Source organism: Equus asinus, chromosome 3 (genome assembly GCF_041296235.1).
Source record: "Equus asinus isolate D_3611 breed Donkey chromosome 3, EquAss-T2T_v2, whole genome shotgun sequence".
NCBI classification, from domain to species: Eukaryota; Metazoa; Chordata; class Mammalia; order Perissodactyla; family Equidae; genus Equus; species Equus asinus.
Window position 1 is genome coordinate 8,353,903 of NC_091792.1, and position 13,729 is coordinate 8,367,631.

At 35.5% G+C, this 13,729-nt stretch overlaps 1 protein-coding gene across 3 annotated transcripts in view; it reads left to right on the forward strand.

Moving 5' to 3' along the window:
* The window catches only part of LOC106843161 (uncharacterized), a 39,017-nt gene extending 26,088 nt beyond the window's left edge, over nt 1–12,929 (forward strand). Inside the window, exons 3-5 of one of the 3 annotated variants that reach the window (XM_070504680.1) lie at nt 4,418–4,526; nt 4,612–4,697; nt 12,737–12,929. In XM_070504680.1, coding sequence (XP_070360781.1) covers nt 4,418–4,526; nt 4,612–4,697; nt 12,737–12,796 — 255 coding nt within the window. In that variant the 3' untranslated portion in view covers nt 12,797–12,929. The remainder of the gene's footprint in view (nt 1–4,417; nt 4,527–4,611; nt 4,698–12,736) is intronic. The other 2 variants (XR_006525732.2, XR_011501853.1) reach the window with 2 other exon arrangements.
* Nucleotides 12,930–13,729: the final 800 nt, after the last annotated feature.

Below are 13,729 nucleotides of genomic sequence, written 5' to 3' on the forward strand. Positions count from 1 at the left end.
CAGGAATTGGGCAAAAGTAGAAAATTACTTTATTATTTAAGAAGAGAAAAGTTTAATCACTTTTCAATAGATACTAAATTAAAGCCTGATGATTCAGTTAGTATTCCCAGTTATATAAACTTAGAAGTGGCATTGACAGGTGCATTAAATCGGAAGGTCTATTGGTGTTCATAGCGATTTTAAGTTTAAAGATCATGAGCCAAATGGAAAGTCAGAATGATAAAGGTTTAAAAAAAATGCTGGTCAGGAAGACAAGTTTCAAGAAAATTAGATGAAATAAATTCAGATATTTTTATGCCCCAAATACCTTCACCATTATTGTTTGAATAACCATTTAAATGGTCTTTTCTGTGGCCGTTATTTTTCCTCTCCCCTCCCTTCTGAAACATGCCACTGCCTTGCTTAAAAGCATCTACTGCCCTCCAGCTCCCAGAATCAAGCCCAAATCCATTGTATGGCATGTAGACTCCTACTTTTTTTTTTTTGAAGATTTTATTTTTTTCCTTTTTCTCCCCAAAGCCACCCAGTACATAGTTGTATATTCTTCGTTGTGGGTCCTTCTAGTTGTGGCATATGGGACGCTGCCTCAGCGTGGTTTGATGAGCAGTGCCATGTCCGTGCCCAGGATTCGAACCAACGAAACACTGGGCCTCCTGCAGCAGGGCGCGTGAACTTAACCACTTGTCCACGGGGCCAGCCCCTAGATCCTACTTTTTAAAATTCATCCCTGACCACCTGTCCACTTCTGTACTTTCAGCTGTAAATTGGGGTTCCCTAGCTGTCCAAACAGCTTTGTTCTTCCATGCCTTTACTTGGGTTATTTTCCCATCTGGCAACGTCTTCATCCTCCTTTCCTGGCTGGGAGAATCCTGCATATTTTTAAAATCCAGATCAAAATTCACTCCCTATGAAAGGTAGTTACTCTCACTCAAGCAAGATTTTAAAAAGCTTTTCTCATTGACCACGGTGAATGACAGTAAAGGTATTAAAACATATACATAAGGCCAGTATTTGCAACAGAAAGGACACATGGCATGCTTACATAGAGATTCTCAATTCAAAAGCTTAAGTCATTTTATAAATGTAAAGAATGAATTGTCTTTACCTCCAGAGTAGAAAAAGAAAATGAAGTTAAATGTGATGATATGATCAAACATAACTCACATAAACTCCATTGGGTGTTTATCACACCAGTAGCCCCTAGGAATACATTGTGCTTATCCAAACATTTGCAAGGGCTCGAAACAAACTAAGAACATTGAAGCAATTCTTTGTTTTTGGAAGTGTTCAAAAATATTTGCAAGATGCATTGGACAAAGAGTTTTGTTGTGTGTTTAACAGATCTCGGACACACCCAACATTTTTTCAGGAGTGTCATATAGGTCAAGGGCACATTGGTAGAACTGGACAGTTATGCTACACTCTTCTTTGAAAACTGGCAGTTAATGTGAACTGAGGTTGCTGCTCACGTGGCCAAAGATGAAGAATCCTGAGAATTTCTTGGGCAGCTGGGTAATAAATCCAGCAACCAACCCAAGTTCTTCTTTGTCTGGATGACTCTTATCTTATAGCCAGAGTTACAAAAAGCCAAACACGTAAATAATAGGCCTGCTTCCTGTGTGCACTGGTAGGTTTTGGTTGGCTGGCCGACAGACCTCTCTGGCAAAAGCCAGACCTCTTCTGTTCTAGGAAAGGGAAATGTTGTTGATGGCTGGCCCACAAGCCCTGATTCAGAAAAGGTCTGAGTCATGATGGATACATTTTAAAAAAATTTATACCGGCATTGGAGCCATCTAATTCAAAACTGTAAAAAAAGGAAGCAGAAAAACAAAAAGATAGCTTTAAGGGCATTTGTTACCTTGGACATACGAGGCATTATATATCTCTTGCTTTTCTTGTTCAAAGAAAAAGCCCATTAGACAAAACCATGACAATAGAAAGGAAATCTGACCTGATTTGATGAGCTTATTGGTAGTTTTCATTTTAGATGATATTTTTTACAATGGACTTATAAAAAACATCAGAAGATATACAGAGCTTTAGGTAGGATTATTTCTGTTAAATTTAATGGCTATGTTTTATGATTCAGAATATAAGCATCTTAATCATTGTAATAAATATTTGTAATAATCATTGTAATAATTATTGCAATAAGTATTTGTAATAACATACAGTTTAGCTCATTTTTTTACTTTCCCTTCCCAGTTTTATTCATCAGTCTTAAATTATATTCTTAGGTACTGTATGTCTGTAAATATTCAAAGCTATCTTATATGCATTACATATTTTAAATACTATTGTTTAGCAATGTTATTCTAGAATTTTAATTAAAAATATAAAATATCTTCAAAAAGTCTAGAAAAGTGGGTATTTATAAGTTAAAAAACCATATTGCTTAGGAAAGAAAAAAACTAAATAAATAAAGGCATGATGGGGTCCAACTGCTTTTGGGTAGACATGACAGCAAGAAACATCAATCAGTACATCAAAATAAATGGAATTAAATTTAAATCTAATAGTCAATGGTTTAATGGAAAAAATAACTATGGCACTAGAATATATAAAAAGAGCCATAGCATGAAGGAGCTATTAGTTTCTATTTTTATGATGACTGTTAATCAGGTTTTATACTAGAGTCATGATAGATTTGGGTTCTGAAATTTCTTTGTAATATGAAGAATTTGCAATGAGATTCAAAGAACAATCCATTTACAGCTTAATTTTGAGGAAAAATTTCTTGGGTTAAATACCACAACCAAATGGGTCCAGAAGTGAGACGGGGCTGGTTGCCTAGATCTGATACAGCAGCTCCCTCCTTTATAGCTAATAAGATTCCTTCTATTGCAGGCATTTCTGGTTCCTCTAGTATTTAAAAGTGTAGATGTTAGGAGGGTCACTTCAAACTTCTAGAGATCAGAGATTATATTACTTACTCAGTTACTTGAAATATTTTTTTATTGAATTCTAAGTGCTTTGCAAAATCAATAAAACTTGCTCATTAACTAACCAACTAGCAATACTGAATGCCTCTTGAGGGCCCTATACTCTGCAGTGGAGCATACTCTGTATTAGTTATCTATTGCTGAGTAACAAATAATCCCCAAATTTCATAGCTTAAAATAACAAAGATTTGGTATGTTCTAGTTTCTGTGGGTCAGGCATCTGTGGGTGGCTCGGCTGTGTGCTTTTACCACAAAGTCTCTAATGAGACTGTAATCAGAATGGAAGCCAGGGCTGTGATCTCTTCTGAAGGCCTTACTGGGGGACGATGCAATTTCAAGTTCACTTGTGTGATTGTTGGCAGGATTCAGTCCTTTGTAGACTTTTGGACTGAAGTCTCAGTTCCTTAATGGCTTTTGGCTGATGACCTCCCTCAGTTCATTGGCATATGAGCCTCTCCATAGGGCAGCTCACAACCTAGCAGTTGCTTCTGTCAGGATAAATGAATAGGTGAGCATGAGAGGGCATCAAGACAGAAGCCACGGTTTCTTTGTAACCTAACCTTGAAAGTATCATATCATTATTTTTGCCATATTCTATTTATTAGAAATGAGTCACTAGGTTTAGCCCACACTCAAGAGGAGCGTATATTACACAAGGGCATGAATACCAGGAGGTGAGGATTGTTGGGGACCATCTTAGAGGTTACTTACCACATGGCCATTCATAAATGAGGAAACACTCAGAGTTTTAGTAACATTTTAAAGCAAAACAGACAGTAAATTTAGGAATTAGAATCGAAATTGAGGTCTGACTGATTTCAAAGCCCAGAGCATTTCCATTGTAACACATTACACCCCTGTGGTAATAAAAGAGTGAGTTCAAGTGACCTCATAAAGCACAAGGACAAGTCAAAGCATCAGTGTTAAAAAGAACTTTTTAAAGGAGCTGGGCTGTAACTTAAGAAGTCAGCCCAGAGAAAAATGTATTATTTTTCTTTGTAAAATATAAAAAAATCAAATGTATCAGGATGACATAATATATAAACATTTCAAATGAATCCTATAGATAAATATTAGAATTTAGTAAATGAATCTTAAAAGTTTGTCCAAAAATTTAAAAAATCAATTGAATTCTAATTCCCAGAAAAAAAAAGTTAAGAAAAGAAAATTAAAGTACAACAGTATTTAGAGAGACATAAAAATCAAACACCTAGGAATACATATAACGAAATACGCAAACCTATACTAAGGAAACTAACAAAACCTTGTTGAGAGAAATTCAACAGGACCAAAGTAAATGGAGGGGTATACCATGCTCATGGTTTGGAAGACTCTATATTGTAAAGAAGCTAATTGTTTCCAGATTGATTTATAGGTTAAATGCATTCCAAATCATAATTCCAGTGCTTTGTGAGTGTGTGTGTGTGTGTGTGTGCGTGTGAGTGCAAATTGAACAACTGTTATAAAATTTTTAGGTAAATATGAAGGACCAAGAATGGCCACGGCAACCTGGAAGGAGGAGAATAAGTTGGAGGATTTACCCTCAATATGGAATTCATAAACCACATGTTGCATTGGTCCAAGGTTAGACATATAATCAAAGGTACAAGCCCCCAGATAGACCCACACATATATAGTCACTTAGTTTTTAATAATGTTGGCATTTCAGAGCAATGGATAAAGAAGCGTCTTCAGCCGATGGGACTCGGTCCTTTGGATGTCCACATGAAACAAAGTGAATCACACCATACACAGGTATCAATTTTTAAGTCTAAACATGAATGATAAAACATTAATCGTTTAGAGGAAAGCATAGGAAAACGTCTTCATGAATTTGGAATAAGCAAAGATTTCTTTAAAGGGGTACCAAAAGCACTAATCGTAAAGGATATATTATTGAATTGGACTACATTAGAATTAGAAATAGTTTTTAATCAAAAGACACCACCAGGAAATGAAAAGACAAACCACTAAGTGGGAAAGATATTTATAACATTTATAAGTGACAAAAGACTTGTATCCAGGACATATAATGAATTCCTTACCAATAAAGGTGAGTGCAAAAGACAGCCCAATTTAAAAAATGGGCAAGAGAATTAAGCAGGCACTGCAGAATGTGATACCCTCATGGCAAATAAACAGGTGAAAAAAAGAATTAACTTCATTGGTAATCAGAAAAAGCAAATTAAAACAAGGAGATATAACCACACACCTGTAGGATGATTAAAATTAAACAAAATTAAACTGTCAGTCACAAGCATTGGCAAGGATGTGAAGTTGGTGGGATCGTACTGCAGTGCAATCACTTTTGGAAAGCCTTTGGCGTTGTCTACTGATGGTGAACATATACCACCCTATCACCTACAAATCCTCGGTTTACACCAAACCGAACTGGAGCAGAATAAATGCCCACGAATGCCCTTATCAGTATAATTTTAATAGCCCCAAACTGAAACAATCCAAATATCCATAAGCAGTAGAATGAATAATAAACACGAGACAGCAATGAAAAAGACTAAACTACTGCTATTTAAAACAACATAGATGATTCTAAAAACATCCCATCGAAGCCAGATATAAAAGAATAAAATATAAAAGTACTATGTGATTGCATCCATCTAAAGTTCAGTAAGAGGTGCTGGTATTGGGAGAAAAGATGACTTAGTTAATAGATATCTAGTAAGATATTTAAGAGGTCCGGTTTCTAAGCAGACAGAAGAAAAATTAGTTCCACTAGGAAAAAGTATGTTATGGAAAACAAATCGAATTAATGAATTGAAGAAAATTAGTTTGATAAAAAAAATTTAAAAAAAATTCCTCGTCATTTAAGTAGTTATTCAGAGTTTTGCCTCTTCTAAACAATAGTATTTTAAACTTTGTTGTCCTCTCTCCTCTGTAGTGAGTGGTAAATTTTTTATCCACACAGACAAGTCTGATGAGTACACTTGGAGATTAAAAAAATATCTAAAGTGTTTGAAAGCTACAAATTAAATGAAGTGAATATTCTAAAATAAATTTTACACTAGCTTTTAATGACAATTATATAGTCCTAAGGTTTGAGAGCAAACCTCTTAGTAAATTCCACCAATGCAAGACATGGACAGGACATAGAAATGGTTACAATGACTAGTACCCAACATCATCTTTTGTGCATCTATAATGGGTGATCTATGGGGTGGCTGTTTATTATGGAAAATTTAATTAATTTATAGACAGAAAACTAGGTGCTGGAAATGTTCTATCATATTTTAAATATTTCTGAAAATAAACTTCTTTAATTAGAATGTCAAATAATTGCAATTTAGTAACCTGATTTTATAACACCTTTATAACTCTTCCTACATGAAAATTTATCCTCTGGCTTAACGAAAGGAAAAAAGTATTTAATCGCTAGCAATTTAAAACTCCTATTTGCATATGGCATTTTATCTGAGCAAGGATGACATGATTGTGCACATAATTATTGTTTAGGATCCTGCAGAGCATCCTAAAACTAAGGGCATACGTAATTCCTAATGTAGAGTCAAAGACGGTGGCAGGGAAAACATTCTCTGTTGTAGTCATCTTGAGTCTAGCTAAACAGAATAAAGGAGCCTCTTATCTCTTCTGCATCTTATTTCCAAATATGAGTAGTTCCTTTTCATGAAAACACTGACATAATTAAGAAGAGTACGTAACTTTGATGTGTTTTATTTGTTTTATGAATATACGCAATGCAGCAGAATAAGCTGTCTGTCAGATATAGACCAGATCCACATTATCCTTCAAGTCTATGTCCATATAACTGACTAACGTTGTGTTTATTAGGTGAATGTCAGGCGTGGACTGAGGTAGAGTCTGACACCTGGCCTCTGATCTTGACCATCACCTGGCTATGTTGACCTGTGCAAATCAATTAACATCCCTGAACCCTATTTTTCTCATATATGAAATGAAGGTGTCGGGCTCATTTAAACAACGAAAAGTTTTCCTCTTACTTTATAAAATTATCTGGCAGCCATGTGATGAGCAATCTTTACAACTAAAAAGGCAAAAACTAGATGGAGGCCCACAGCTTGCTAGACCCCTGTAGGAAAATGGAGAGAGCATTAAAGTATTGGACCCGAGTCAGGAAAAAGAGTGAATCCCAGCTCTGTTGTTACTACCTTGGGAGTGTCGAGAAAGTCACTACTCTTTTTTAAAGTTTAATTTTGTTCTCTTTAAAATTTCTACTTCTAGGAGCACTCACTGTACGTATCATAGCGAAGGCTCTCCAAATTGTAAGCTGAACCTTAGTACAACATACTTAAAAGTGAGAAAATTTGCTTATTCTTTTGTTATTTTTTCCCCAAAGGATTTTTAGGAATTTGTGTCTTTCTTACTAGCTTTTCCCCTCTTTACCAGCTTACTTTACAGTCATGGATAAGAACCAGAGACTGCGCTCCTTTGATCTGAATCTCTAAATCTTCACATGTCCGTATTTGGTGACTATGTCTGGTCCCTAACTTCTTTTCCCCGTGTAACACCATATTCAGTGATGTGCAACATTTTAGCTTCTCCATTTTTCTCCTGTAGCAGCCTCAGGACTGCTATGACATGTGGTTTGTATAATGTGACCTGTGAAATATTCAGTGCACATTTAAAAAATTAAAAGAAAACTTCTAATGGAAAGCATATTGGATGAATTAACCAGCAGAAATCTGCAGCGAGTGTGCTGGAACACAGGATTGTAGCAAGGGGAGTTGTTGGAATTGCTGCTTTGGTTTGGGAGATTGATTGCCCTGCCTCTGGACAACCACAGTCTCTGTCTCTTATTTAAATTCTTGTGAGGTAATGTTATCGGTGTCACTCAGCCAATAGACTGGATGCCCTCCAGTCGGAGTCCAACACTGGAAAAACACTGTGGTCTGGGTGGTGGAGTTAAATAACAGAAATATGGCCGTCTGGGATGCCCCAAAACAATGGGTGTAATGTCGTTCAGCAGAAGCCAGGAATGGGAGCATATTCTCTGAGGAAAGAGTTCAGCAAGGGTAGCATGTCTTTTTTTAAAAAATTATTTTATTAAGGTCATATTAGCTTATAATATTGTATACCTTTCAGGTGTACATTATTATATGTCAGTTTCTGTAGAGACTGCATCGTGTTCACCACCCATTGTCTAGTTTTTATCCATCACCATACATATGTGCCCCTTTACCCCTTTTGCTCTCTTCCGACGCATTCCCTTCTGGTAAGCACTAATCTGTTCTCCTTATCTATGAGTTTGTTTATTTATCTTCCACAAGTACATGAAATCATGTGGTATTTGTCTTTCTCTGTCTGACTTATTTCGCTAACATCATATCCTCAAGGTCCATCGATGTTGTTGTTGCAAATGACGTAATTTTGTCTTTTTTTTGAGGTTCAGTAGTATTCCATTGTATATATATATATATATATATATATATATATATATATATCACATCTTCTTTATCCATTCATCCGTTAATGGGCATTTGGGTTGCTTCTATGTCTTGGCTATTGCGAATAATGCTGCAATGAATATAGGGGTGCATGTATCTTTTTGAATTGTTGATTTCATGTCCTCTGGATAAATAAGGGGTAGCATATCTTAATGTGCCCACTGTCATGCAGTAGAATCTGAAGACAAAAGGCACGTATGCTTTGCCCAAAGCTGAAAAAATAAGAATGCTAAGAATTGGTAACTGTACAATATCTGTGATCTCCAGATTGCAAATTTCAACTCTAAGACTGCATGTTTTTAGAGTTTAGACAGCAAATTATTACCTATTCTAACCATTCTGTGTTATGACACTATGTGCCTTTATTGATTATATTTTTCCCATTTAGTTCAGTTCTTCATGTAAGATATTGAACATATATGCATATATTTCTAACTTCAAATTTATCTGTCTTTAAAATCTTCTGTTTTTTTTCTGAAGGACTTGTAATTTTGAAAAATAATAAAGTACTTAGAATTTAAAAAGACACAGCTAAAACTCAAGTGAATTAAATATATCTTAATCATTCCTTAAACCAAAGTTCAATTTAAGGTAATATTCTAAGTGGAATATATTACTTATTTTGATAATTTTACCGGTTTCTGTAGATATGCTCTTCCAGCATCTCTTTGAATTCAAAATCCAAGGCAATGAAATGAAGGAGACTTCTTTTCCTAGGATAGCTGCCTTATTATACACTGTGCATGGTATCACCAAAATGTTGCCTTCCTTTAGATGAGTTTAGAACTGACCTAAATAACTCAAATCAAAAAGTCGAATCAATTCTTTTCTGAAAGCTTCCAGCTGCCAACTATGGCAGTCTTTTCCCCCCTACTGTTGCTTTTAAAAAGGGAAGTATAAAAAAGTCTTAGAGGGAAGGAAGAAAGGTTGTGAGAAGACAGGGAGGCTGCTGCTCTTGTGAGCTTGGGTGGCACTACCCTTCCCCACCCTGGGTCGTGCTCTGAAGCAGGACCAATGGTGAAATGTCACATCACCGGGGAACTGGACTGTGCATGTCACTGCTTGAGAGCCTTGGCCAGTCCCCAAGTTGGCATTATTATCTTAGAGAGGCATTCCTGGGCATGGCGGTGCCTCATCTGCTGCCCCAGGTTTGCAGCTGCAATCCCCCCGCCTCCCCCACTGTTGTCCTTGAAAAGAAACGGTCGTTCTGAAAACCACCAATAAGCATGATGTTCCAGGAAATATTTTATTTTCACTCATGTCCTTTAAAAAAAGTCTTAAGGTGGATGACTTTAGAAAAAAGAGTTCTAATTTCATTAGAATAAATTATTTTAGGAACCAGACCTCATAGTGTCTGAATTCCTGCTATTAGTTATTATTATTATGGATACCAAGCTTTAAAATAAATTCTAATTTATTCCTTTTGTTGTTGTTGAATTTTGACAGAATTCTTTATGCCTGACTTTTTTAGGACAAAAAAAGAAAAAAAAAACCCTTGTCTGCCCTTAGAGTAATATATAACAAAAGGCTTTTCATGATTTTGAGAAATGGTGAGCATAAAATTCAAATTACAGCAGTTCTCATTATAATAGCACTGAATAATCACCTCATTAGTAGCGATTATCTGGATATTAATAGAAGTTCCTGACCCACAGATTCTTTTTGCAAATGTTTAGTATGATTTGCAACAATGTGCTACAAAATGTAGCTATGTATTTTTTTCACTTTGCCTTAGCGTTGAAGGAATGAATCCCATGATGATTTATAAGATACCCAATGATGTGAACTTTATTGACTGCCAGCAATCTTGTCTGGGACCTTCATTTCTCTTTTTACTTTTGAAACCATTCTGATGTGTTGTGAATAGGAATGTGTGTGTGTGTGTGTGTGTGTGTGTTTCTTCATCACTTATTTTCTTGTGTTGTATTTTTACCTGCTGAATCAAATTGCATACTGAAATGAGTAACAGCCGTAGCAGAATCGCTGTATTTTGGTGGTGAGTGATTTTGTATGTTATACATAGTTGGTGGTAACTATTTGATTGTATTATTGAAGTTTTCCCATATCAAATACTGAGAGGCAGAATTTCTTTTCCTCCTATTTTCTACTGCTTGTTTTTAAAAAACCCTCACTTTAGTAATCCAAATTTCTCTTTGTTCACTGCTTTGGTAGGAATAATTTGGTAAAAAACGTGAGCCAACATTTTGTCTACTAAAAACATTTTTCCCTTTTTATAGGCAATGATTTTTCTTAATTTAAATAATCAAGCCATTCAGGTGGATACTTTTTTACATTGAGAGATAAAAATTAAAATACACCATTTGCTAGCTGAAAAAGATATTTTTAAATTCTTTATCCTCTACTCATAAAAGATAATTCTTTCTCCTTGACCAATATTTTAATACACTTCTTTATGATGTTACTACACATGCCCTGAATTAAGTAAGAAATTCACAAAAAGAAAACAGCTAAGAAGTAAAAATATCTAGTTGTCCCATTTCTAATATATTTTAACACGTTATTTGCTAGAAGCAAAAGCCAAGAATCAAATCTTTCGTCTTTGAAAGTTGCTTAAAATGAAATGTTTTTATGAGTCAAATTAGTACTTCAAAAGGGACTGTGGAATGATTACATCATCCGTGAACCCTGGCGTCATCCCCACATTGGTCGAAATGAGTACCTATTGTGTGGAAAGTGTTCTGGGACAAACGTGTTGGAAAGATGCATTTCAGGGAGATAGCTGGCAGAGCGCTTAGTATTATATAATCAAGGCTTCTCTTTAAATGCATTTTTATTCTGCCAATTCTATCATATAAAATTTTAAATGTCTCTTTGCAGAACCAATTCATTATATTTCCCCTTATCCTTTCTTTGGGTATAAGATGACAAGAACATCAAAAGGCTCCAAAACGCCTGTTAAGGACCATGTCAAACACAGCCCTTGAGGTGGTTTTACTGAAGTTTAAGATAATGTTCTGCCAACCTCAGAAATCACTCTGATTTAGGAGATCATAGCATGGCAGAGTAGTCTTTATTTATGATGACAAAATTCTCTGAGCTCTCTTTTCACACTTTCTGGTTTCTAGTTTCTCGTGATATTTTTGGAGAAAACCTAGGAAGAATAAAGTTCAACATAGGAAATCTGAAAGATGAGTCTTCATGGGAGCCTTTTAGAAAGGAACCAAGTCACTTCTGGAGGAAGACCTCGTCTGGACGGTTTGCAGATCAAGCCAGCCGGTCATAGGCTCTTTGTTTTCTTTTGTCCCAACAATGCAGGAAATATGAACCAATACTGGCACTAATTCAGGAACAATTAGCAAAACATCAAACTGTTTAAGCATTCTATTGAAATAGGAAAGAGATTACACTGAAAGGAAGAGGTTACTGTGCCAGAGGAGAGTCCGCAAGGATATATCTTTGTGTATGCTTTGATATTTAACAAACTGCTTAGAAAGTGGCTTGAGCACTTTAGAGACTGTCTGTTAAATACATTTATAAATTAGATTGAATCATAGTTCTATTGATGCAGACAATTTGTCAGCATTTAAGAATTAAGACTTTTGGCACGGTTGTAATAAAAACACAGTTGCACCCTCTGAAGTGGAAAGTTACAACATCCAATCATTGATTTTCTGCCTCTTGTTGAAAAGAGACTGAAGTCTGAGGAAAGCTACAATCGAAACATCAGCTCTAAGGAAATAAGTTTAGCTTCTCCAAGGCATGAGCATGTATCACTCCAGGTCTGGGTTTTCTTATTTATTCTAATGTTTAAATATTCCTTTGTTAACTAAAAAATGGATATGTACTCCAGTACTCAAGAAGGCATGGAAAAATTGAGTGGAAACCAGATAGAAAATTAATATTCTTACAAAGAAGCAAGAGATGAAGCACAGGCTGCTCCTCATGCATTGATTAGTTACAGGAGTTGTGGCAAGACGTGCTTTGAATTTTTGGTTTTCCTAATATTTCCTAGTCTTCTATCATTTTCTCTGTATTCTTCCGGAAACACTTAAACAAACAGAAACAATATCAATAGAAAAGCTATTCAATCCCAAATTCTGGTTAGTCTGACAATGTTCCTTAATTCGGTATTTTCATCCCTAAAGAATGCAATATTAAACAATTTTCCTTTGTACAGCAAGTTTAAATTAGGGATTGGGATTCATAGGTAGCAGTACTATCTTCATTATGATTATTGGAATGTTTCAGAAGGGTCTGATATACATTAGATAACATAAGGATAATTTCAGAAAAAATTAGTCCTCTTGATCCACAGAAATCTACATGTAGCTTTTTATAATGCTTACTATGTTGCTGCAATTTAATATTTGTTATTTTTTTTTTAAATTAAAGCATTTGAAAAGAGGAATGAAGCTTCAATATGACTTTCCATTTCGTTCACTTTATATATGAAGAAAAACGAGGGCCCTCTCGACATTTGTTCTTGTCAAGAAAAGGAAAATTGAGGCATCATTCAAAATACACATGATTCCAACACTTGAAGCACTTGCTGAAGAACAACAACCATCTAAACAACCAACCAACTAGCTAAAAACTCTTTGTAATGACAAGAGATTTTCACATATGAGGTATATGGAGCAACTATTCGAATTCAAAACTGATTCGGCTTGAATTATGGCCTATCAAACATACATTGTACATCTGCCTAATCATCAAAGTAAAGAATGCACTCTCTTAAGGTAAGAATGCATACTTCCCCTCCTATGTCCTATTGGTAAGGCCTGGATCAGTCCCTTTCCTGACATCAGGGTCATGTTGGCCTGCTAATTTGTAACTGAATACCTCTTGGAAATTTTGATGAAAATGTATGCTGGGTGTGTTTAATGTATGTTCTTTGTTCTAAAAAGATATAAAACTGTACTGAAACCCATCCTTCTCCAGAACGCCTGCTAAGTCCTTCCCGAGTTATAGTCCTCACTCTGGCTCATAATAAACTCACCCCAATTTTGATTTATAGGTTGGTTATGGATTACTTGAGTCCACAGTGAAGACGTTATAATGATTGTTTACTGCATCTGAACTTTTACACAAATAACTTCAACTCTCACCCCAGTTTCTTTAGCTGTAAAAGAGAAATAAAAATTAGGATGGAATCTAGTTCATTGGATCATTGTAAGGATTAAATGAGATAAGGTGGTAAAGTACGTACATGGTAAGTGCATTAGCTGTGATGATGATGATGATGGTGATTATGGAAGAGAAGGTATCTGGACTCTATATGAAGGCCCTCACCGCCATTTTCCCTTAATTCATTACTTTATTATGCTAATTAATGATACATTATAAGATTCTCTAAGAAGAGGTACTTACTTTATTCCCTCTCCT